Source organism: Molothrus ater, chromosome 2, assembly GCF_012460135.2.
Source record: "Molothrus ater isolate BHLD 08-10-18 breed brown headed cowbird chromosome 2, BPBGC_Mater_1.1, whole genome shotgun sequence".
Classification (NCBI taxonomy): Eukaryota; Metazoa; Chordata; class Aves; order Passeriformes; family Icteridae; genus Molothrus; species Molothrus ater.
Window position 1 is genome coordinate 91,969,340 of NC_050479.2, and position 26,249 is coordinate 91,995,588.

Here is a 26,249-nt window from a genome sequence, read left to right on the forward strand (position 1 = left end):
GTTTAGTCATGGCTCATGTCCCTAACTGGTTGCTCCTCAATTCCCTCCTCCTGTGCTCCTCTTTCGTGGCTGGCAAGCTGGTAAGAGGCCCTGAGGCAGAGCTCTGTGAGGACAGAGGGTCTGGTCCAGCCTGGCATGGTGGCTGTCTGCCTCCCACACAGGGAATGGAGGCTCTGGCTGTGGCACAGCCACAGAGCTGTGTGGGAAGGAAAGGCTGGCCGGCCCCAAGTCCTCATCTGAAGACATTGTGTCAAGGCCCACAGCAGATCCTCTCTGGCAGTCCTGCTTTATTACATGGAGCAGCAAGTCTGAGAGGAGGATCTCCTGGACAAAACAGGCTGCAGAACAAGCATGGTTAAGGAAGCTGCTGGGTCTGGTTACCCATCCCCAAAGTTGTCTCTCCAGCCAGAAAATTTCATTTTGACACATGAGGAGGGCCTCCTCAGCAAGCGTGCTCTATCCAAACCAGTAAAGAAAGGGCCCTGTGCCAACAAAACCAGGCCAAAACTATGCAATCAGACCTCCAGCATGTTTAAAAATATCTCTGGGTCCCTGTACATCCCACTTCTCCTGGCTCCCTTTCTGTTTCTCAGTGTGAGGAAGGAATCTCAGCTAGCCGAGGTTTGGGATGTGGTTGAGACGTTTCAGTGGTAAAAGGGTGGAGCTCCCTTGTTTTCCTCTTTTTCCACAAAGTGCTCTGGCTCTTGGACAGTGCCTGTCCAAAGAAACCATGTTGCTTTTCCTCTCCACCCTCTGCCTCTCCTTCCCTCACTCAGTAGGTAAACAAAGGAGCTCAGGGATGACAGGAGTGAGCATAAGCCGGAGCTTTGCAGCAAAGCTCTCATCAGAGCAAGGTGTGGCCAGCACACCCCAGCAGAGGCCAGCCAAGCGAAGCACTTCCCTTCAAAGAGCCCTCCTTCCTACTACACCAACCCTGGGACACCCTCTCATGGGATTTCCTTACCCACACCCACACAGTATTTAAAAGAAGGATCATTTGGGCTTATCCCTGTGTCACTACCTGCCCCACTTGCCTCCAGCAACTGCACAACAGATTACTGGGGCAGGGATGGGGACATGGAGAGCATGAGGGTGCCCCAGGATAGCAATGAAATGAAGCAGCTTTTTGGCAGCTTGACAATGCAATTTCTCTGTCATCATTGCTCTCTCTGAAGTTTAGATCTGAGGTTGTCTCCTGTTCTGAATATAATAAAAAAGTTATTCCCCTTCAATAGCACGCAGTTTTATACTTAAATCTTTCTCCCTTCAGCATCTTCCTTAAGTGAAAGATACAGGTATAAAAGTTAACAGCACCTGAATTAATAATAATGATCTTTTTATAATCAAACATTATCATGAGACTGTGCTCTTGATTTTTCTCAGGCCACGTGGTCTCACTCATCACAGCTGGCCCAAATGCCTGAAACCACAACTAGTCAAAGTTCACAGTCAATCCATGGACAAGAGGAAGAAACTGCAGAAAACTTGCCAGATAGCCTAAGATAATAAAGAATCTGAGGAAATTTCAATCTGCTCTGGGATACTCCAAAAATAGAAAAAGAAGTGAGATTTGCTGAATAAACAATTCATGGCAAAATTATTCACTGAGATTAGAAGCCAAATAAAAGGAGGGAGAAGGATGCTTTATGGTAATAGAAGGTTTGATGGTATTGGCACAGGAGAAATGTACTTCCTAGGAGAGATGACAAGAGGATTTGTCTCCTTATTGACATTTTTCAGAAGCACAACAAGAGGTAAGACTCCAGAAGAAAAATAGAAGCCATTTTTATCCACAACCTATAGATCCTGGGGCCCCAGAGCTGAGCTGTCACATCTTATTTTTATATCCTACTCCCAGTGTGTGAGTGTTTTACCAAGATTTTTTTTTCTCTGATTTCATATTTTCAGCAATTGCTATTGTTCTGCAGTCTCCAAACGGGCTCTGGGAACCCAAGGACAGCACAAAAAGCTGAACTCTGGGAAACATTGTACCCGGAAAGGGCAGAGCAGGAGGACTCAGAGGGTGACAGAGACTCCAAGGTCCCCTGGAAATGCGGCGCCTAACTACCCCTGATGCAAGAGCTGGGCTCAGGTGCTCTGGCATTTCACAGTGAGTTCAAAAAGTGTTCCTAACCCTCAGGTATTGAGTGGCTGTGGTTTCACATGCCTGTAATAAGCAGGAGCTAGTGTTATCCTGGAGTGAACAGAAAAAATGGTGTTTTGTAATTTTTTTCTCTTTTGTTTGGAGGCTGCCAAGCACATACTAGGTGTTGGGGGTCTCCACTGCTATCTACTTCTTCTCTGGACATAAAGAATGAGCAAAGCCAGGAAACATGTGAGAAATCATGTTACTTATTGCAAAGGTTAACCTGAAAAGAGATGATCTAGCTCAAACTAATTTGTGGGTAGCCTAGATAGTTTAAAAGGGAGACAACTGTGAGTTGGCACAAATTGGGATATCTTAGAAAAGCATTTGTAGTTTCCACATGACTGATGTATGATTGTTTGAGATGGTGTGCTTTAAAAATATCAGATAGCAAAAAATGGATGATTGGTGTAATCTATTTTAATTATGCTTCATATTTGTAGTTATTTCTAAAACTCCATAAAAATTGCCAGAAAACAAACTGAACTAAAAAGGTTGCTTCCTGTTAGCTGGCAATTAAAACATCCTGATTTGAAACTAAATATAGCCCTTCCTCTAAATTTGGTAATTTTTTGCTAGACTGGGCTCTCTGCACATGTAAATAGAACAATCTAATCACTCACTTTTATTCAAATCCACAATTTGCATTTCCTTATGTTAGAAAATAGCAAATGGCTTTGCTTATTTTTTGATAATTATTTTTTTTTACTTTGACTAGTGTCAAGCTATTTTTAGATAAAAAATTGGAATTCAATTAAGATGCAGAAAGACAGCATTTAAATTCTACTTTTTATTTTGATAATGGAGCTACCCAATAGTTGTGCAGGACATAGAAGCTGATAACAATGATTTAGTAAGGAAAGGAAATAGTATCTGTAGGTGTGCATTTAATTGTTTCATTTTGGTTCATATGTCTTACAAGGTTTTAGAGCTAATAGATCTCAGCCTTTCCAGCCTCACTTATGGTGAGATGGAAGAAGAAAATCTAGTCTTCCTTGGTTTTCCAACATGCTAGGAACTTTGTAGTGCTGATAAGAGCAGTAGTTCTTGAATAAAAACAAAAATAAATAAATAATGAATAAACTTAAGAAAACCTCCCAGAACTTCCAGAAGAAGTCTGCAAATTGTAGGGAAAGGAGCTCTTGGACTTCAGCAGATTTTTCTAGCTTTTTTCACTGGTGACTTACCTCACATTGCTGGTGAGAGATTAGGCCTTTAATACACAAAATTTCCCATTGATTTCTTAAACAGCTTCATTTTCTTAAAGGAAGGACCATTCAATTTAAAAGCTAAAAACACAATTAAAAAACCCCAAACCAGCTATGGTTGCAGTCCCAGCAGTCCTCCCATTGGTCTACTCATTTCACATCTGAACAGAAGTTTCTGCAAGAGGCTCCTCCCACAACAGGACCCATTCTGCAATCACCAAACACAGGTTTTTGTTGCATGTTCCTCAAACAATTTGCACTACCTCAGCAGCTATTTCACTGCCATCCCTGAGCTTCTCAGGATGTTATTAATCCATGTTCTTCTGATTCTCCCTGCTGGCAACCTTTTCCATTTCATGTTCAGCTGGAGCTCAGGACTTGTCCACCTGACTGTGCTGCCGCAACAGGTCACAAAAGGACCCCAAGCACAAAATCTCCCTGGTAATTCAAGCGGTTGCCCAGCAGCTTTCTTATAGGTAAGGGGCTGCAGTGCTGTCTTGGAGAGTCAGAAAAGGATGTGGCTGCAGACCAGTCCCTGTCACATCTCCTAAGCAACCACTGAAATAGATGAACAGTCTTTTCAAAATGGCATAATGATAAAGTGATTTGGCAAAATGTGAATATAATTTCCTGTTGACTGTTAAGGCTCCATAAATGATCTTTAGTCACCGAACACAGTGGGTCTGTGTTCTGCAATAAACAGCAAGTATGAAATAACCTCCTTCTCTATTGCAACACAAACCAAGATCACAGATTTCTTGTCCAGCCTGTGTGCACTAAATCAGGAGCTGCTACAGAGACAGGCCTTTTTTTCTCAGCTTGATATTCAAAATTTTCCAAGTTTTTTGGGCTCGTATCTTTAAAATTTCTCTATGCACTAATGACTGCTGTAGCTTTTTTGGTAGTGATTTATCCTGAAATCTGAGTCTTACAAGAAACCTCCTAACACCAGGAGCTGGGAATTTACAGCAGTTGCTGTGTGACAATAACATTACAATCCAGAAAACACAACACATACTGGGTTTTCTAATAACTCCCTTATCTCCTAGACAAAGGCAATTCCCAATTGACTCAGTTTTATTGGAGGCCTTTGAGTTACTCAAATTGTCTTCTGTGATATGTTGAAGTGCAACACTGTAGGGTCTTGCATGCTATATCCTATAGAACCTGTCTGCTAGGGGTCAGTCTGAAATGCAGCCTCTCCTTGATGCATGAATTTCTCCCTTTTACTGATTTACCCGTAAAACATGGACTGTAGCACTTGGTACAGTTCCCTGTACCCTCCATTCATATACAGATTCTCCATGAGACTGCTCTCCTACGAAGCCCATGAATCAGTGCTGTGTGCTCATGGTCTCAAAATACTATTATCTACTTATTTTTGCCCCAGCTGCATTTTTCCTGACAGCATGTGTTCCCCTAAGCTGTTCTTAAAAGTTGGTTCCATTTTCAATTGGAAATACTTGGTATTGTTACAAAAAGATGCTATATAACTCAAACCATTGGATTTGTCCCAGCATCTCTTAAATTTGCCAGAGAATTGTGTGTATGGGGTGATCAGTGGACTGAGATTATGACACTGACACTGGGGTCACATTCACTCCTGCCCTCCTCCTCACAAGAGATTTATACCCCTCCTCTAGGTAGGACTGGCAGATGTCTGTGTGGTTTAGGCAGATACTTTTCTAGCTAGTCTTTATCTTTCTGTAAATTTTGCCATCATTCTGGTACTCAGCACCTTTTTACACAGTTGGAAACTTTTTTGTTGGCACTTTTTTTTGGTTTTTTTTCTTCCCCAAGAAAATCTCTCTAGTGCTCATGGGTTTAAAGGAAGACCCAAACCTGATCCAGCTGAAGGATGTTCCTGGAATCTCCCTCAGGGATACACATGTCCTTTTCTGGCTAGAGATATTTTGGCTCAGAGGCCCATTAGAAGCAGCAAAGTTGGAACTTAAGGTAATGGAACAAATCCATTTTGGATGCAAATCTGTGATTTCCAGGTTCTCATCATTTAGGCTGCTGTGGATTAGGCAGACCTCTCGGTCTTAAAAAACACTTTCATTCTCTCTTCTCCCTATATGGCTTTTTTGTTTGTTTGTTTATTTGTTTCTCCCCCTCTTTGTTTTTTAATTTGGCTCCATTTGTTTAAAACAAGCAGAAGTAATCTTGTTCTTGCTCTGCACACCAGTAGGGCTGGGGCTGCCTTTTCTCTCCCCTTCCAGTGCTGCTGTAGCAGAGAACGGTGGCCAAACACCACAAGAGCACAAAAAAGAACAATGGGGTGAGGGAGAAAGGCATCTGACCACACCTGTAACCCTATATGTACATGAGCAGCTCCTGCTACAATCAGGGCAGAGATAGCAAAAGTTTTCCAGGAACAACCTGCTCCTAAAATGCGCTCTGGCAGGAGTACAGGATTAGGGGTGAGGGAGAACACAGAGCAGATCTTACATTGCTCCTTGCCATCCTGATTTGCTGTCTCTTGGCATTCACCCCCCGCCCCGTGTCCTCTGACACCTCCTCAAACACAGTCCCTGCGGCAGGGCCACACCACAGAGCTCTTAGCAAGGAGAAAGAGCCCATGGTGGAGGTTGGAGTGAAGAGGCACAATTGCTTCCCATTTCTCAGTACAGTGTGTTACAAGGGGCCCATTGCAAAGCTTGGCCGCCTGACAGTTTCGTTTGCAAGAGCCTTGGCCCCTTTCCAAGCAATTCTTTCAGGTCTCATTGTTTGGTAGGAAACAAACAAGGGGAACAGCACTGGGTGGGCACACCAGAAGAGGGTCTAAATATAGCAGGGCAGCATTAGGGAGCCAGGCTTCCTAGCCAAAGCTTACTCTAAAGATGACAAACCCACTCTGCTAGTCTACAGAAAAGGCACCAGTCCTGCTGTAGGCACTCCAGTTACACAGGAGAGGGCTCTCTAGATGTCCCAGTCCTCTTGGCCAGCCACAACAATGCTACACTAGCCATAAAAGTTGAAAGCAGCCTGTTAAGCTGAGTAAGTAATTGCAAAGCACAAAGAGAATATAACCAGTTTTAGGCTGAAGTCTTCTGAGTAGTTTCTGCTATAATTTACACCCACTCCAACTTCAGCATTAGTCAGGAAATAATCTGAGCTACAGATTTAGGCAAGGAGGTGTCAGAATGAAGGCAAACCAAGCCCTTTTGACCTGTGATGGAAAGAAGAGAAATTTGTACCACCTTTGATTGGAGGTGTTGAGACTCAGTAGGATTCAAACTAAATAATTTTGCTGACAGCACTGCAGAGCTGGTGACATTTCTGAAAGCAAAGGAAAAGAGAAAACAAATCTGCTAAAGAAGTTTAAAAACATCCTCCTTAACTTGGCATATCCCCACAGAAATCACATCCCGCTAGAACAGCCAGGGCACAGGTAAGGAAATGTTAAAGGAGAAACATGGCTTTTCCTGAGGTAGTATATGGAGGGATTTAATTTTACACATCCTGAGCTAGGGGACACTCAGGCAGAAGGAATCTCCCCACAGAGCTGATTTTCCTGCTCAGTACCTTCAGCATTTGAGGGCACAGTAGAAAGGCAAGTTGTTTTTCCACTTAACCTAGGAGCATGCCTGACTATGAAGAGAGATGTGGTGTGAAGCAGGAAGAAAAAAACATGAAGGAAGAGGGAATATGATCAGCCTTGCAGAGAAGACAATAGGAGATCATTTGTGCAGACCCACCAGAGCATTTCCTACAGGGATGTAGCTCAGCAAGCAGAAATAAGAAACAACAAATGTGCCAGGGGCCTGCCACATGCAGGAACACCTGGCCTTGCCTGACACAGCTGCCAGCACTCCCTACCCCTCACAGCTGCCAGCCCTCGTTAGAGGTGTCTGCAAAGAGAACGTGTGGCTTTTGCAAACTTGTATTTCCTCTCTTCCCCCTTCCTGCCACCAAATCATGCTTTGCCCTGTTAGAGACAGACAGTAGCAGCACACTGTCCTAGCTGAAGACCACCATCATAGCTAGTAATTCTTCACAGGAAGAATTCTTCATCTTTATGCTGGATATTCAGGCACAAATAAAGGAACCTTAGTTGAAAGCTTGTGCTAAAACAAGATATAAGTCTCTCATACAATAGATGATTCATGCAAGTGATCAAGAGAAGACCTCAGAATAAAAGAAGTCAGGTTTTAAGTGACTTTTAAAAATAGCATGTAACAGGCTACCTTTTATCCCTAAAATAGTAAGTGTCCCCTGAGCTATTTGTTGGGGTTTTTATTTCCAACAACAACAACAACAAGATTATTATGAAACAGCCCTTATCTTCTACAGAAAGTGACCAAAATGGGTGATTGCTGGAGTGAACCCCTAAACCTGCTTCCTTTCCCCCTTCCAGCTTAGTCCTTACAATAGAGATTAATTCTCAGCCCTTAGCCTTGAATCACCATTAAAATAATGCAAGGCTGCTGTTTTTATGCAGTCATGTTAACCCACAACTTCCTTCTCCTGTGGCAACATGATTAGCAGAAAGGATGATAAGGGAGGTACATCTGAAAGTGGAAATACAGGCAGTGAAGTGGGTACTGGTTTCGGTGTCCTCTGTGCGGTGGTGAGCTGGGCTAATCAGAAATTATGCACGTGGGGTTTTTTACAGAGTGCTACCAATGCTGTTGTTTGGCAGAACTGAGGACAGGAGAGATAAAATAGTTTCTTTTTTTTTGTTGTTTTATTATAGGCCCCTGGCCTAACAGATTTTTCATGACTGTTAGAACAGTGTTTATAGGCTAAAGGGCTGGGGAAACTGCCATTAAACCAGTGAGTTGCAAATGTGGAGGAAGAGACTGATGCTTGAAACTCTCTTATCTCTTAGGTTGTGGTAGTAAAGCTGCCAAAAAGTGACAAAGCAAGGGGTATCTGAAGGGAGAGCTAGATAGAGCTCCTCAGGATTTTCTTCCCCAATTGAGTTTTCTCAGCTCCTAGAGACTCCATCTGTGCTTGAAAATTCTGATTATCAGTTGTATTCACAGACTGGTAAGACATGAGAAGAAATGGCCGTATGGTTAAGACATTCCCCCTGTTCACAGGTCTAGCTGATTGGGCCTTTTGCTGTGCTATGGAGTCACAGTGTCATTTTAAGCGAGTTTTTTAATTTCTGCAGGCCTCTTTGGTTAGCTGATTTGGCACAAAAGAAGCAGGCAAAACCATTTCCTGGCTTGGTGGGAATCCTTATGGTTGATATTTGCAGTGAGGCAATGTGTTAAAGGAATCACCCTCTGCGACACACTACCTTGCTTGTACTCAGCATAAAGTTGCCAGCTGTCTCTTCGAAGTTTTTTAAAAATTTGCTGGCAGGATGCTCTCAAAAAGGCCTGTGTGACTTTGGAATGTCTCTATCATGGAAGTTTTGTGGTCTTCCTGCCTCACCAAATGGGTCATCCTGCTGGTAAGATGCTAGGAGGAGGTTCAGATCATGCCTCTGAGATGAAGGAAGCTTTTGCTAGCTGTGTGGCTTGTCTGATAGATTTCTTTTCTCTGAATGTTTGTTTTACAATACTGTCATATATTACTGAGCTTGCAATAGAGTTTTACACAGGGGGACATAAAGCCTTTCTATAATGGTCTTCATGTTGTTTAAATAATGAACAGTTGGAGACCCCAGTCAAGAATTAGAGATCCTCTGTGCTAGATGCTGGACAAACACAGAATTAGGCAAATATGATGGTTCAAAAAAGTTTGTGCTCTGAGTTAGGGAATGGAGATGTGTTCCTCATCCTGTTTTCTGTATCCAAGACATCTCTGAAAGGACTGGGAACAGTGAGAGAAGGCAATCTGGCTAAAAACATAGTTGCATGTTTTGTAGCTGTGCTCTGTATGGTCATACTGAATTATCATGTTATACTGGGGTACTTAAAACCATGTAGGTTGGAAACGACCTTTAAGATCATTGAATCCAAGTGTTAACCCAGCACTGCCAAGTCCACCACCAAACCTCCTGCCCCTGGTTACACTGTCATGTCATGGGCAGGCAGCCAGCAGCAAGGAGACTCGGTAGCATGTGTGGGGTGCCTCCTCCATTTCTTCCTGGGGTGCTGGAATCTGCAAAGTAGCTGAACAAATAGTTGCATAGGGCAGAGAAACACACAAAACAAGGTATGTCAGGGTGTAGGTCAAGAGGGTGGAAGGCAAAAAGGGAGCTGGGAGCTGAGGAGACAGGGCTTGTGTGGCTGGGAATGGGTGAAAATAGGAACCAAGAGTGGTAGGTGCCCTGTGACAAGGATCAACCCCATAGTCTGTGGTCCAAAATGTACTCAGAGAAACAAAAGACTCCATGCCAGCCTTCAGCTTCACAATACACTCCAGCTTTGGCCACAGAGATGGGAGTAGACAGGAAACTGCTCTGGAGAGGGGCAGGAGAGGAAAGAGAGTGTGCTGAGGGGTGGGAAGGGAGGGTGAACTGGCGTGTCAGAGTCTAACAATGAACCGTCTGTGTCAGGAAAACAGACGTACTCGGCAGGGCTATTTTTAGGGGTTCAGATCTCCCCCTCTCTGAGTCTGCCTCCCCCTCTCCTCTGCGCTGAGTGGCGCCTGGCAGATCGGTGGAGATTGAAAGGCCACAGATAGGAAAGAGCTCAAACACAATGAAGGAAATGCAGCAGGGAGGGGAGAGATGGGTGCCCAGAAATAGCCTGCGCAACACCTCAGCCACAGCCCCCAGCTCTTAGTGGAAGGGGAAGAAATACTTAGACCTAATGGCCAAAGCTTGTTCCCCAGGCCCTTGGAGTGTTCCTGGTGTCACCCATACCTTGTCTGTGAGAGCGGAGAGAACTGTACAGAACTGTAAAGTCATCATCCACGCTGTGTTCATTCACACACGAGGCTGGCTCACCACATCCGTTCTCAAGCTGAAGGGCGGCTGAGGCATGGCAGATCAGCAGTGAAGTGGGCTGGGAAGGTGCCCCACCTTCCTGTGTGAACCTGTGGCCCTCGCTGGCAGGGAGGCCTTTGTAACTGACTTAAAATCCTGACCCATATTTACAGGTTCAAAAGGAGGGAATTAAAGGCATTGTCATGGCTTTCAGACTTGGGCTGTGCCGCTGTGGGGGCACATTTCTGCACATGTTGGCAGAGTGAGGAAGGAATCTCTACAGAGGGATAGCTGCTATGAGAACCCTGGTTTGGCATGCTGTTGCTCCTATTCTGCACTCACTTTTCTCTTTTGCTATTTTTTTTTTAGGATGGAGAGAATTTCCCCCTTCTTTTCCAGTTGTTTCAACCTTGAATTCTGTTTTGTTTTCCGTACTTCTTGCCTGAGAACTTTTCCTCTCCAGGTTTGCTTGAATTTGTCTGTGGAAGCTTTCACAGGAGAGACACTAGCTCGCTCCTTAGCCCTGCTCACTCAAGCTAGCTCAGAGCCCTGCCTCCTGGGTTGCGCAAATCCAGATTTCCTATTTTTTCCTCTCTGGAGAACATCGGCCCTTTCCCTCAGAAAAATCCCTTGGCTCAGCACTGATTTCAGGCTCCGATATGAAGTGCTTTATTTGTAAAGCCTCCCTTGTTTGGCTCCCGCTCACCTTGCCTGACCTTCTCCTCCTCCTCCTCCTCCTCCTCCTTCTCCTCCTCCTCCTCCTTCTTCCTCTCCTCCTCTTGGCCACAGGCTCTCTGGGCACTCCTGTAGCGACCTCCCCTCTGTCCTCTTGTCCTGGCACGGGAAGAGCCACCCCTGTAGCCCAGCCTGCCTGGCAAGAGCTCTCCTGGAGCTCCTCATGGTTTCTTTCTCTCACTGCAGCACACACCTCTTTCACCCAGCTTGCCATGCCATTTCCTTTCTTCAGCTCTCTTCCCTCCATGGGAACAAGGAGCTGGAGAGCAAACCTACAGCATCTGAAAGAGCTTCTGTGAATAAAGTGGGAATATTGCCTGTTTTGTTTCTAGCATCTCTTCCCTCTATTGTGCTTCAAATACTGTTCTTTCTTGTTATGGAGGTGGCAGTCTCTGCTTTCCCCACTAGGGTATCATGGTGATGATGGCTGCTGGTGGGTCCTGCCATCTGGCACTGGATACTCAGGGTCCAGAGTCCTGGCTGGGATCAGGGCAGCAGACCACAGACCCCAGATAACCAAAATGAAATGGCAGCACCTAATTTCTGCAGTGTTCATCAGCCAGCAGGACCCACCACCATGGCTTCTAAAGATGGCACCAAGAAATGGTACTTCCAGCTGAAAATGCCTGCTGGGCTGAAATAAACACCACGGGGTGAGGGTGATGTGCTGACCCAGCAGTGCTGCTGAGTGCCCATGCTCTGGGACTGTGAGCCTTGGAGCAGGGCTGTACAAGGAAGGGGAGGGGATCCATGCTGCACAGGGTTCTCCCCGACCCTTGGGGCCAGAACTCCCTCACTGGTGACATAAGGAAGCTTTACTCATGTAGGGGGTGATTTTATTTATTGAATTTATTTATTTATTTATTCATTTATTTTAAAATGGAGGCATTCTCTTCTGAAGACATTCTGTTTGGATAGATTTGCAAGAGAGGAGTAGAGAAACCATATCTAAGATGAGGGAGGGCAATGGAGATGGGGCAGGAGTGTGATGTAGGGGGTGACCAGAGGAAAGTACAGGTGGACACAGACCCTATTAGAGATGTGACCTCCATCTGATGTAGAGCAGTGGAGGAGACCAGCACAGTGAGATTAAACATCTTGTTCAGCTCAGGAAGGGAGGGAAGGGGGGGTCTGCAGAGGGGAGTTCAGGACTTCAAAGAACTGGGTGTGGTTACTCACCGCACTGAACCTGTTCTCTCCCTGCTGGTCCTGTGTGGGGACTCAGCCATGTGGGAAAGGGCTGGCAAGTGCAGCAGGACATGCCTCCTCCCTGAGGGGGCTGGGACAGGGCTGCATCTTCCAGGCACCCAGACAGGGGGAGGAAGGTCTGGCAAGGCACACAGGTCTGAGCGTCCTGCTGTCTGTGTGAGCTGTGTGAAGTGAGCCCTTGGCAGGCAGGCAGGATGCGCCGTGGCACGCGATGGCTTTGGCGGCACGCCGGTACAGAGAGGGATCCCATGCTCTGACTCGACATCAAGGTGCTGTGAGAAGCTCAGAATAAATTCAAGGAAGTTCTGAGTGTTTCATGAGGACTGAGGGTTCCTGAGAACAACCACTGGTCTGGTGGTGAGAGCTGAGTTTTCCTCCTTAGCCTGCGAGTGGGAGCAGAAGGCAGGGAGGTGACAGGCCAGACATCTCTATGACATTCTGCAAATCACTTTCCCCTCAACCTGTCAGGCATCAAGCTGTAAAATGGAGATAATTATGATAATTGCAGTGATAAACTGCACAATCGGAGCTATAATTGGGCAAGGTCCATCACCAGGTCCCTTGGTATTTTTTCTTATGTGTGAAGTGGTAACATCCAACACTTCTAAAGGGAAAAAAAAAGTCACCATACCAACAGAACCTGAACTGATTTTGGCAGAGGTCAGATCTCAGACAGAGCTTGATTTCTCTGAAAAATTAACCTCAAGTGAGTGAGGTGGTGAGTTTGCAGAGGGGTTCCTCTGCCCCATGAAAATGCAGAACCAAGGCTTGTGAAGGGAGGTGGGTTAAGTGTGTCCTTCGCCCCATTTCCTGGCCAATTTTCCTCCAAACCAAAGCTACTTTCCTTGTCTTTGGCCCGATTTTTAGTGAAAAGCTATAACATACTGTTTTTCATTTGTTTGTTCATTTTTTAACCCTGACCCATACAGCTACATTTGGCACAATGTAAGAGGGGTCAGCGAAGCCTTAGGAGAAGTAATTTTGTCTCCCTGGGTATGCTGGTGGGCATACCCAATCCTGTAAAGAAATCTGAATTTCTGGGATGAAAAATGTGAGGTAAGTGCAAGGAACTGCTCTAATGAGCTGACATCTGTGTGTACTGAAAACTAGACCAGAAAAGTGTTTGTGGGGTGAAAGAGGCGACAACACAGACAGGGCTCAGGGCCTGAAGGCAGACCTGTCCCATTTCCCTTCTTGCTGTACTGAGTCATTTCAGCTCCTTATCTAAATCCCTTTGTTGGTCAGGGGGAACCTTTTTTGGGAGCTGACTCGAAAGTATGTGAACTCGGATGCCCGGAGAGCATCTGTTTCTGCTTGCCGGGGAGGAGGGAGCTGCAGGTTTCCCTCCTTCCCCCTCTCTTTTAATGCCCCAACTCTCGGTCCCCTCCTTGCACTTCAGCAGCTCCATCCCGCACCTCTGCAGAGGAAGGCAGATCCTGCAGTGACAGAGTCACGTTGGAGGGCAGGAAGGCGCCTCGCAGGGAAGGACTCGGCGAGCAGAGGCAGAGCTTTATTGGAGAGGCTCCCGGCCTCTCCGCTCCTCGCCGGAGCCTGCCCGGCCCTTGCCGGGCTGCGGGCTGTAGAGCAGGGAGCGCCCGGCCGCGCCAGGGATTTCGTGCCGGGCAGTCCGCTATCTGCCGGGGCAAATCTTCCCTCTTCCTTCCCCCATCCCCATCCCTGTTCCCCCAACTCCTCTGCCCGCCTTCCCTCAGCCCTCGCTCACACACACACACACACACACACACACAGACACACACACACTTTACTGCCAAAAAGCGTCCTCCGCCCCCCTCCTCAGCTAACTTCCTTTCAGCATTTTTTTGAGCTGGATTATCCTAGGATTTGTAAAACGGGGAAAGGAGAGAGCGAGTGAGCGGGAGTCAGGACAGGAAGCTGGTTTCTCATTCCTCCAACTGTCCAAAGCAGGAGGAGGGGAAGGGGGGGGAGCCAAAGAGGAGCCTTGTGCAGACTCTTCCCCAGTCCCTTTTCATTAGTGCGTTTGAACTTCCAGTCTCCTCCGAAAGCCAAGGGGAGTACGACCAGACTGGGACGCCTTCTGCTGGAAGTGGCGACAGCGCGACTGACGAAACGCAGAAGGTGGCTGTGGAGGGTCCCGGGATTGCGCTGAGGGAAAAGACGTCCCCTCACCATCTCCTGCCCCCAACTTGCCAGCTCTGATGCGGGCACCCTTCCACCACCCACTTGCCTCTGATGAGAACCCTTCTGGGCTCAGGCTATGATCGCTGCTGCTGCGGGCTGTGGAGCCTCCTCTCGCCCTGACCTTCTTCTGCCACAGGAGCAGCCCAACATCTGGTGGGGATTAATGTTTACTTCTCTGGCTGGACGTTGTACGGGACCCCCGATGTTGCTCCCTGGGAGCGGGACACGGGCGGTGGTCTGAGGAGAAGAGCAAGAATTTTGTCGCCCAGCGTGAGGCCGGGGGGAGGGGGGCAAGGCAGGAGGGGGGTGAACCTCTTTTGGGACTAACCTCATGAAGAACAAGGGAGCCAAACAGAAACTCAAGAGGAAGGGAGCCGCGAGCGCGTTCGGCTGCGACCTGACGGAGTATCTGGAGAGCTCTGGGCAGGATGGTAAATGCTTCTTTATTCTCGCTCTGGTTGCAGAAAAGCCAAGCGCGTGTCCCCCTGTTCTTACTGGCAGGACTGCAAACCAGACCTTTCCAAAAGCAAAGGGTTAGACAGCCTGGAGCTGACTTATCCCTGGGAAGTGGAGTCACTGCCCCGTTACTCACAATGAATGAGCGGTCGGAAGATTGCTTTGGTGATGCATCTGCATGAACCTTGCATGAGTAGTGCTGTGTGTGTGGAAAGGACTGGGCTGGGGTTCTCGGGCTGCCTAAGTGTGTAAAAGACAGCCTGACATCAGTCGTGATGCCCTCTCCCATCTGCCTGGCAGTGGAAGGGAGTAACAGGCTTTTAGCGAGTCAGGTTTGGAAATCTGAATGGTGCTCAGTGTTGCCTCCTCCAGCATTTCAAAATCCACCTTAAATCCATGACAACAGAATTTTGGAGGACTCTGGGGAGGAACTGGACTCCAGTGCAGTTCAAATGTTGTCCTTGAACTGCTGGATGGAGACAGGACAGAGACTGGGTTATTGGGTGGAGTACGGTGTGTGGTGTTGGAGACATCTGAGCTAACACGTTCACCACCCTGCCTGTTGGCTTTCACTCCTTCTCCCCTTGACCTTCATGCTCCCAGGTACTGAATGAGAACACAGTAGCTCAGACAAGAGGTAACTCCAATAAAATAAGAGGGCCCTGAGTTTGAAATGGTCAGTCCTTGATGAGGGAAGTAGCAGAACATTTTTTCTTAAAGTGAGTTGAATGACAAGAGAAGTGGTTGTGAGTTTGGCCAGCAGAAGGACCTGCAGTTTAGCAAGAGGAAAAAATAAATACATGCCTGTTACCATCCGTGATGTTAGCATTATGATCCCGATTTAGCGTGATGTTCCAATTTGAATTGACCAATTTTAACAATGTCAGGTTATTTCAGGGGAAAAAAAAAGACTTCTAGCGGCAATGTCAGCTTTGTACAGGGAGAGCTGTACAATCAGGTCTTTCATTTGCTGATGAGCATGGCTGATGAAGTGCAGTGTGGAACCGCATTGGCAGAGGGATGGGCTGCATAACAGGAGTACTTTCCATTGCACAGTGAAGAGGGCAGTAAATGTATCACTAAGATGAACTGTTATATATGTGCATTTATTTAGGTATGGGGGAAAACCAGCCATTCAATTGCATTGTGGGTTGTCTGCAACAGGTACTGGATCTTTTAACTTACATAGCTCTTAACAGCAATTGAATTAAGTGTCAAAAAAATAACAGACTTAATGAGCTGATGTCCCTTTGACAGTGTGAGGTGTAGACAGATAAATTCCATCCAGTGCTACCATGGACCTCTGTGGTGAAGGAACTATTTACAGCTGTTTACAGGAGCACTGGAAAACAACGCAGGGAAGGCAGGCGCAGGCAGTATATTCAGGTGAAGCAGCAAGGGGAATTTTAAAGGCAAAAACATACTAACTGCAGTTGAAATTAGGCCAGATGAGCAAAATCTATTACCTAAAATCCCATCTTTTTTTTTTAGTAGTCTTTTGAGAACAAGAAGGAAGGACATTTTCTCAAATCTCATTTGTGGCATGGTTCACAGTTCCAATGTACTTATCTCTCCATGCTGAGGAGCAGTGGGGAGAGTAGGAAGTTCCTTTCCTTTCTGCAGTACTGCTGTTTGTTCAGTAGCACATCCCATTGCCCAGTGCTGTGGGATCCAGAAATGAAGGACTCAGTTGTTGTAGGTTAATTGGTAAGGGTGTAAGTTAAGTTGGATTGGAAGTTCTGATTCATCAGGACAAGGGGAAAAAAATTAAAATATTAGAGATATTAATTTTGTTGGTAGTAGGACTCTCAGGATAAATAGGAATGACCAAGAATGCTAAAGTGATGTCTTAGGGAAAAAAGGAAGGTTGAGATGTCACCAGGACATCACAAACTTGCAACCAAATTAGAAGAGCATTCAGGGTATGAGAGATGGTTGACTTGGGGAGAGTTGAATTGTTCTGCTAAGAATTATTTCCAGTGACAAGTCAGTGCTCCTGTAGGCAGCAGATTTTATAGGGACATGAAGCTGTAGCTTTCTCTCTGCTTTGTTTTCTTCTCAGTGCTGTGTGTTTAACTGGTGGGATGCAGGCTCAGGTTATTCCCTACTGAGAAGCAATGAAGTTCTAAGACTGTTCCTGGTATCTGAGAGTGGTGAGGAGCAGGAGAGCTTTTTGGCTGCTGTCCAGCAAACATTTTGTTGTGGGCCTTTCTGCAAGCAGGTTTTAAAGTGTACCCAGAAGGGTTAACTGTAAAGAAGGTGCTGTGGGCCCGGCAGGACGTGAGTCATATTGGTTGTGCTTTCCGTGCTCAGGTTTGCTTTAGGCCGTCCTGCAGTGCTGTTGTGTGAGACTGGAGCTGCACAGGCAAGGAGAGGCTGAGACCTGCTTTGCTGGTGCTGGCCAAGGGAGCACAGGGGGTGGTCAAGGCTAGTGAAGACGATTCAATTTGGAATTTTCCCCTCGGGGTTAGTACATGACCTTTACAGCTAGGGGATGCTGCACTACTTGCACGATGCTTTGTGGAGGAGAGGCACAACTTGAGTCCCTACATGCCTGCGGTTGTTGATGAGCAGCTTGTACTTTCTGTAAGGACCTTAGTCCCTGTGTTCTTGCCAAATTCCAGTGGAGAGAATTATATTCTGCTAAAGGTATCAGCATTTCCTCTCTTCCCATGTAACTCTTTAATGACTGGCTATGGTTCTCTTCAGAGACAGCCAAAGATCTCGCTGTCTCCCTTACCAGATCCATGTACCTAAGCCTCTCTTAGAAAGAACTTTATGATAATACAATAAAAGCTGCAGCAGAACTACCAAGTATTTAAAAAAGATCAAATAGGAAGACTTTAGCAGGTACAGTGAAGCAGCTCAGGAGCCAAAAACGTGATACAAAGCCTTTAGCCTCGAGTTGATTCTTTCAGATCTGACACAGGTCAGTGGTGATGGGCAGATGTGGATGTCTGGTGGCTGGTTGGACACTCAGATGTGTTGAATTTACTGTGTTTCAAGTCAGTTCCTGTCAGTACCACATTTGACCCTACTTGGCCTTTTCCTGCTGGCAGTCTCTGCACAGACACTGGTCACACTTCTTATGGGGGCAGACTGCTATCAGTGCACACAAGCATTTAAAATCATGACTCAGACCACAAAAACCACCACATAAAATCTTTGCTGGGTTCTTTGTCCGCTTTCTGTTTTCCAAAACTTCAGTGTGCATCTGGGTTATGTTTTCAAGTCTTTCTTTGGTAAGAGGGCTAGAAACTCGGGGAAAAATAAACTTCTCTTCCTCCTCACCATAATTATCAAACAATGGCTTAAATAGCAGCATGTATGAGGACAAGCTCACATCAGACATAAAGGAATGGTGGCTGGCAATACCAATGAGGAAAAGTTGTGTAATTTTATGTAGTCCCTCCTGTGTCACTTCCAGCACTGAGTCCATACTTGAAGGCAAGTGATCTTTTGGAATATAAAAGCTTCACTAGAAAGCAGTGTCCATGCCCAGACTTTGGACATGGATAGCCATCCATGCAGAAGGAAATGAGTACTAATGGCCCTTTACTAAAACTTTTTACCATGCCAAACTTTCTTGAAATGTATCAGTGTAATGGGGCTAACAGATAATAGTCTTGAAGGATTAACATTAAAGTCATGTTCTGGCCTCTTGATAACCAGCTTGGTTTCCAGAGGAGAAAAATGCATTGTGCCTCTGCTGAAGTCAGTGGGAGTTGCACATCAGGCTCTCAGTTACTGCAATAACAACAGTGTAATTTTCTGGTGACGAATGGGCCAGCAGAGAAGACAAGGCACAAGTTTGTGCACCATCTTTAGCTGGGGCAGGACAGTCTGAACTGCTTAAGAAAACAGTCACAAAGAACAGTCTTGCTTCTGGTTATATCACAAAAGTATTGTAACAGGAGGCTGTTGTAAGAGTCAAAGCTCTTAAAGTGAGAGGAGCTAAATCAAAAGAAATTTTAATATTCCTAGTGCTTCTAACTGTGGAAATTCAAGCTGGGATTTCAGATATACAGCCACATACAACTTCCACTCTTTAAAATGCACACAGCATCTACAAGAATTGGATTGTGATGGTAAAAGATAATCCAGTCTTTTGTATAGGAACTTCTAGCAATCCAGACCTACCTTTGCTTCATATGCTTAGAGCCAGGTAGAACTTGGAAAAAGGCTGAATGTTTCCTGTGTTTTTTTGGTATGCTAGTGTCTAGATATTAGGCTAAGAGGTGCTACCAGGTGTGCATAAAGCCAAACCTCAGACTTGATGCCTTGTTCTTATGGTGCAGGTCATCTCTGTGTGTCTGAGATTCCCGTATTTGCTGGAGAGTTAATTCTGCTGTTGCTGTACCCCTCTGTGGTTTCTTCCACATCTGTTTCCTGCCTGATGTTGTCTGATTGGGATGCAATGAGCTCAGCTTTTCCCCTCAGCCCCCTCCCACACTCCCCACAGCTCCCTCAATGGCTCTCACCCTGAGCCTGTAGCACCCAAACCCCTTCCTATCTATTCAGCTGATGCAGCTTTATTGGCTTTTAGTGGTCCCAAAAAGCTGTTGGCTCTGGCCAGCCCTGGCTCTACCGGCAGGTTCTTCAATGCATCTGAGAGGTGCAGTAGGCAAAGGCTTTGCTGTAGCATAGGCAGGTAGTTCAGAGGGAAAGCAGCAATAATAATTCAGCAGTAATGTGCTGGGTACAAAGGAAAGGTGGGCTTGGATACTTCTTGCTTGTTTTGGTACAGCTCCTTAAGCACCCTGTCCTCTGCACAGTGGTTTTGTCATCATGCTTTTCACTGTGAAGCTGCCTTGTCCATACATGACTGGATAAGGAGACCTGTCACTCAGGAAAAAAATTTCTTGCTTCAAGAACAGACTCCCTTTGAGTCAATCATTAAACCTGCTACACAGATGTGAAACAGCTTTTCTGGGCCCTGTGGCTTTCTTTCCTCACCCTGGCATGTCTTTTGGGATAGGAGCATGCTGGGATGAGCATGAGGATGCATGCAAGTCCATAGCACAAATAAGTGTGTGCCAACCAAGACTGCATTTGTGTTCACTTAGGACATTTTTTTTAAGCCATCTTTCCTGTAGTGATGTTTCAAAGTGAAGGCATGCCCATACTTTTGGGTAGGTGCTTTTGGTTAGTGCTGCATGCAACAAGTCCTGGGAAAACTGCTGAAGAATCATTAAAGGCAAACTGGAGGAAAAAGACGAAGCTTTTATTTATTTTTTTTAAAGTCCCCGTGGAAAAATGAAAATGCCACACGCTCATTTAATCTGCTGCAGAAGAATGAAGAGCTGCATTCATCCCTCTCTCAAAATTAGAAACTGTGGCACTGGGGATTTCTGTCTCAAGAACTGATCAAGCTGAAAAGAAACCTTTTTGTGGAGCCAAATTGCCTTCAATCTAGATCTCTTTCCTGACCTACCTTACTCTGTGGCTATGCAAACACTTGTCTCCATTCAAGGAAGGAAGTGGCAGGGGCTGGGAGGAGAACAGGACAAGAACGGCCTCTTGGGCTGGCTCAGAAATGCTCTAGTCCTCTTTCTTTGTGTGTGTGGTGTGCTCTGGGGTCTGATCCACATTTTCACACTGCTGATATGCTGGGAGGCCACATGGCCTGCACTCTGTGGGGTCTATTCCTGGCTCTAGTCATGCAGGCTGTGTGGATATTTAAGGCTGCATCCCCTCATCCGTGTGACAGGAGCAGAAGGGACAGTTGAACTCTGAAGTTTTGGGGGGAAAGAAGTGGGATTGTGTTATTGTACAGGGAAGGAGAGCTGTGGCAGTGGGGTCTGAGAGCTGAGTACATGTATTGGCAGGTGGAGGAGCTAGGCTGGGCTTTGAGCGAAGACAGCTCCTTGGCCTTTCAGTGTCTGCCAAAGCATGTCCGGTGGACAAGAGATGAGCAGCTTTGCTGCCAAAATGGATACTGTGGAGGAAATTATTAATAATGTAAATTCTTGCATTTTCTCCACCCTCTGTCACAAGTGGTGCTTCACATTTTGAGTCCCAGATACCAGCCTCTATGGCAACAAGTGAGAGCAAAAAGACACTGGGAACAACGGGAACAGAAGCCATCTGTTTGCTTCTGTTACTTTGCTGTTCCTTCTTGTTTTGGATTATGTTTGTGTTACTTCCTCAATCTGTTTCTGGTTCCTGGGACCTGGATTTTTGTGTCTCTGTGGCACAGTGTTACTGTTGTTTAACATTCTTGTTGCAAGCTCAGCTCCTTGTTCTGTATTGACTTTCCATTGCTAGCACTGTGTGATTAGCAGAGAACTCTTGCATGTTGCCTGCTGCTTTACATTTCCCTTACTGAGCACTGCAGGAGGCAGATGTGTGGTTTGCATGCACTGAGCCCCACTTTGATCCTGCCTTCTCCCCCACCCCCTGCAAACAGCATGAATCACATCTTGCCTGCAGATCTTAGGTTAGGGCACGTATTTTGATTTAGCAAATGTTTTCTCTTTGTTGGTAGCAGCTGATTTCATCTGAACTTGGAAACCAAGGAGTGGGGACTCCACTGCTTGTGGTGTCACAGCTCTCAAAGGTTCAGGGAAACAGCTGTACTGGATGAAACACAGGAATTGCACAGGGTGGATGTGCAACACAGGCTGATCTAGCAAGTGATGGGCAAGTCTGGGAGATCCCCATTGGTCAGGGGTGCTTGGGTCCCAAGCTTTGGTGCAGGCCTGGTTCTAGTTTGGAGAGCTCAGAAAGCATCTGTAACTTGGGCTTGGCATATATGATGCAGTTCTACAGCAGCAACATTTGCTGGCAGGCAGGGTTGTGCCAAAAATGTATGTTGCAGTGTTTCTCCTTTAACGGTAATAAGGGAAATGAAAACAGCCTGTCAGTGATGGTATAAGCAGCCCTGCTTTGAAGGGCTGGGGTGGAGTGGCTGTCAGATTGACTGCCCACATCATGGCTTGGACTGGATCTCTGTCTGGAGGGTGATTAAAGGATGGAGAGCTACCAGCATCTGCCTCCAGTCCAGCACCACCAGCAGGGTGCCAGATACACTTAGAGCTCTGACATGGCAACCTACAGATACCTTATTGAAATGCAAAGGCTGCTAAATGGCTGCACTGCTGGTTATTTCAAGGGCAACTAGTGTTCCTAGCCGCCTACCAGTGGCTCCTTTCCATACATTCCCAGAGCCTCAAGCCTCAGCTGTCCTTTGCTCGCATGCCAGAGCCTTCAGCTTCTCTGCTGATAACTTTAGTTAATGTGTTTTGCATTGTCAACAACAACAAAAACCCAAAACAAACCAATGAAACAAAAAAACCCACAAAAAACCCCAAGCAAAAAAAATCTGCAGTATGTTTACAATGCACACAGAGAACAGTGTAGCATAAATTGAATTTATTGTTAAGTGAAATTACATTGTGCAACTGTGCTGACTGTATTATTATAACTTTCATACTTAATTCAATAATGTAGACTCTGTTCTCTACATTTATCTGAAACCACAAGCAGACTTTGTGATCTTCTGCACCAGTGTGATTGCAGATATGAAAGTACTTAACCATGGACTTAAAATCTACCTTTTTGTCAGATGCTGGGGCCTTTGCATACAATGAAGTTATAGCTACCAGTACTGACCTTCATGCTCACTCAAGTGCCAGATCCCTGCTACCTCTGTGTGTGACAGTGAGGAGTTCAGCCCCAAATGCTACAAGTCTTGTGGCATATAAGTGCACAGGGAAGTGCCAGTCCTCTTCTGTTTCTACCCCCTGCCTTGAATAGGACCCTGAACCTGGATTAGATTCCCCATTTTCACCTGAGTGGGGGCCCTTTTGATTTTAACAGTGCATCAAAAGTGGAAGAGCAAAACTCATGTTTTTTGCAGTTGCCTTCAGTTACTTCAGCTCAGTTGCTGTGTTCCCATTTGGGAGCAGCCACCTGGCCTAGGTTCAAACCAGCCTTCTTCCATCCTGGTGTCGCCAGCTGATGATGGGTGTGACAGACTCAGTTCCAGGCAATGTCAGGTTGGCTTCATGACTGCCTCAACTTAGGTGAGTTAATGTCCATGTAGGAAGAGTTACCTTAACAGTAGTAGAAAATGTTACAGAATCACAGAATTTCTGAGCAGGGACTTCTTGAGATTAACTAGACCAAACCCTCTGCTCAAGCAGGGTCAGCTTGAGCCAGTTGCCCAAGACTGTGTCCAGTTGAATTTTGAATATCTCCACAGAATTTTGGATATAACCTCTGTGAGCAAACTGATCCAGCCTCAGACTACCATCAGAGTAAAAAAATATTGTGTTCAGATGGAATCTCCTGATTTTTAATTTATGTATCTTGTATTGTCAATAGGTACAGCTGAGAATAGACTTGCTCCCTTTTCTTCATTCCCTTCCAGCAGGTCTTCATAAACAATGACAGATCCTTCCTGATCCTTCTGTTATACAGGAGAAGATGATCCTGGCCTCTCCTCACATGAGAGATGCTCAAGTCCTTTAATCATCTCTGTGGCCCTGAGCTGAGCTTGCTCCAGCAAGTCCTTCTTGTACTGTGGAGCCCAGAGCTGGACACATTACTCCAGCTGTGGGCTCAGCAGTGCTGAGCAGAGGGGAAGGATCACCTCCCTCAGTTACCTCCCTGCTGGCAACTCACCTCCTAACTCTTCTGATGTTCTTAGTAATCTATGCAGTTACTAGCAGAGATTTTCCTTGGTATTCCAGTTTTTGCTGGCAATTCAATCAATAAGTAACGTGCAATCAGGACATTGTAAAGGATCCTTTCTACCTTGTTTAATGCTCTTTCTTCCCTGGTTAATACCCAAAAGGAGTTGTCTTTTCATAAAAGAGCCCCGGTTCTTTAATGGTTTCTGAAGTTTTGCTGCTGGTCAGCCCAAATAAATTAATTTATATAATACACTGCTCTGCTGCATCTTCTAAAAGCCATGCAGAGCTTTGGCTTAATAGAAAGTCTACAAAAAATGCATTGAAGCAGCACACCTTTCTCAGGTGGTGTTTGTTCCCCTCTCCTCCCCCAAAGCCACAGTGCACAGAACCAGGGCATTGTGGCCAAGCTCCTTTCTGCCAAAGCATGTCCAGCAGACTGGAGAGTGAGAAACTTTGCTGTCAAAATGGATACAGTAGGGGAAATTATTAATAATGCAAACCTTGCTTTTTCTCCACCCACTCTCACAAGTGGAGCATCACATTTCAAGTCCCAGATACCTGCCTCTATGGCAACAAGGGAGAGCAGAAAGGCACTGGGAACAAGGGGAGCAGAAGCTGTATTATATCTCCAGCACAGGGATCGAGCAAGGGGAGGGGAAACTCACATCCCTTTGCTGGATTCTCAGCTGTGTCCGCTGTTCTTAGAAATATGCCCTGAGCAGCTGACTTGGGTGCATAGCAATTTGTCTCCAGCTCCTCACTGCCCTCCTCTACACTCAGGGCTCAGCTAACTAAATGCCTTTGGAAATGCTATTATCTCCTGTGCTCTCTGGGGCCAGGAGCAGCGCGAAGATTGATCATCTGGAACGGGAGGCTTTGTTTAGTTCTATAAAGTACAGAGGAGTTAAAGAAAGAACAAAAAATAAACGCCAAACCCAATGCAAAACTCGCTTTAAATCTCATGCCCTTTATTTGCTCTTGCCAGTCTGGGAAGGTGAATGTATTTTGTTTTGTCATGTCATTAGATACTATGACATGAGGAAATGGTTAGAGGAGATATACCTGCATCTCTAGAACGGGGATTGAACATCCAAATAGCCAGGAGATATTCCTGATATAACTAAGTTGTGTAATTTATTTCCTGAAGAGCATCAGACAGGAGACCAGGTCAGCTTCTCTGATACAAACTTCATTTAAGGATGCCCTGGCTGGTGTTCACTAAGCACAGTGGCATTGATACTGTGTTTTTACCTGAAAGATGCTGAACATGCTCATAAATTTTCTATACACGTGGGATGCAAGGCTGAGAATCCAGGCTGGATCTGTGCCTGTACTCACCATCTATATTCACTGGCTCATCAAAAAATGCTGATTTAGCTGACAGAACACTGGGAGGAAGGGTGTCTGTATGTCTGTGTGTGTTTATCTGCAGCTGAATATTTCAGTTGGGATATTTTTGATACATTTGATACATTCTGCATTTACCATTTCAGCAGTGAATGTGACCGTCAGTCCTGTTGCAGACAGGCAGCTTGGCAGCACAACAGAGCCATCCAGCATGTGGAAACCCTTTGCTGCCCATGCAACTAGTGCTGGTTTTTCTGTTCCTCTCCCATTGTGTTGTTGCTGCTGGTGGTGGCAGTCACACCTCAGGAGGTTCAGAGGTGTGATCAGGCAGGGTGAGCTTCCTTCTTGAGCCCTTGCATCTGTGCTGCAATTTATGTGAAATAAATAAGCTGTCAGTGGGACTGAATTGTTTACTTTCTTTGTGTAAAATCAGAGAGGGAAACAGCTTCACCATTTTGCTCTTTCTGTTTTTATCTTCTCAGTGTGCTCCAATTGGTAGTGCATTTTCCTTACCCTTGTTCTGGTCAGGTAATTTCAGATACATGAGAGGCTAAATGTGAACAAACTCTCTTGTGAGATTTATTGCATCTTCTGCTTCTAATCAAGCCAGAAAAATAGAGCAACAGACTTCCTTCTGTAATCCTGTTCTCTCCATTCCAGTCCTGACTGAAAACCAGAAGTACAACAAGGAGGAATGCAGAAAAAAAAAAAAAAAAGAAAAAAGTTAAAACAAATGTCCTGGAATCTCTAAGAAGAGTATGGGGTTTGGCCTGAGGTGATGGTGCAGGGGTCCAGAGGGGGCATGGAGGATTCTCCCTTCTCTCAAGTGTTTTCAGTTCCCCCTGCTTAGCTGGTTTTTTTTACCTCCCCCTGTGCTACCCTCCCCGTCTCTCTCCATTTTGATAACTTTATTGCCAGGATGGCAGTATGCACATGTTGCCAAAGTCAATACATCAAGCTCTGTGCCCAAGGCAGGCTTAGGAGCAGTAAATGAGAAGAGCTGGTCTTGATCCATTGGGTCCATCATTCTTCCCTCCCGGCTTGATAGTGACTTACACACTGCTGCCTGAGGTTCGCTGCATAAAGCCACAAATGGGAGCTGAGCCAGGAAATTCAGTTCCATATCCCAGTAACTTCAGTTTGGGGTCACCCTCCAGACTTGCCAGAACCTAGATAAGGAATGGAATCCCCTGAAGCCCCGTCTGTAGATCAGGTGGGTGTAGGTGACCCAGTGCCTGCTGTCCTCCTCGGGGTGGCAGGCAGAACACGGTGCTAGAGGCAGCCCTCCATCACTGCTCACAAACCTGCTTGAGGCGGGGAGGAGCTGATGTGACAAACACAAAGGAGGCCTAGGAGTCCTAATTAGTCCTAATTTCTATCCTGCTAAAACACCCATCTGTCACTCTGCTGCAATAATGAGATTTGAGGAGATTAACTGGATACTAGTGAGGCCCCTCAGCATGGCAGCTCTGTAAGTGTGCTGCTGCTCAGCTTTAAGCCACGCTTGCAGCAATTACACC

General features: G+C 46.0%; 1 protein-coding gene across 1 annotated transcript in view; it reads left to right on the forward strand.

Annotated features, from left to right (window-relative positions):
- Positions 1-14,540: 14,540 nt before the first annotated feature.
- ARHGAP31 (Rho GTPase activating protein 31) overlaps positions 14,541-26,249 on the forward strand; it is a 59,924-nt gene continuing 48,215 nt past the window's right edge. The window contains exon 1 of the mRNA XM_036389312.1: positions 14,541-14,718. Within this exon, the coding sequence (XP_036245205.1) occupies positions 14,619-14,718 (100 nt within the window). The 5' untranslated portion in view covers positions 14,541-14,618. The remainder of the gene's footprint in view (positions 14,719-26,249) is intronic.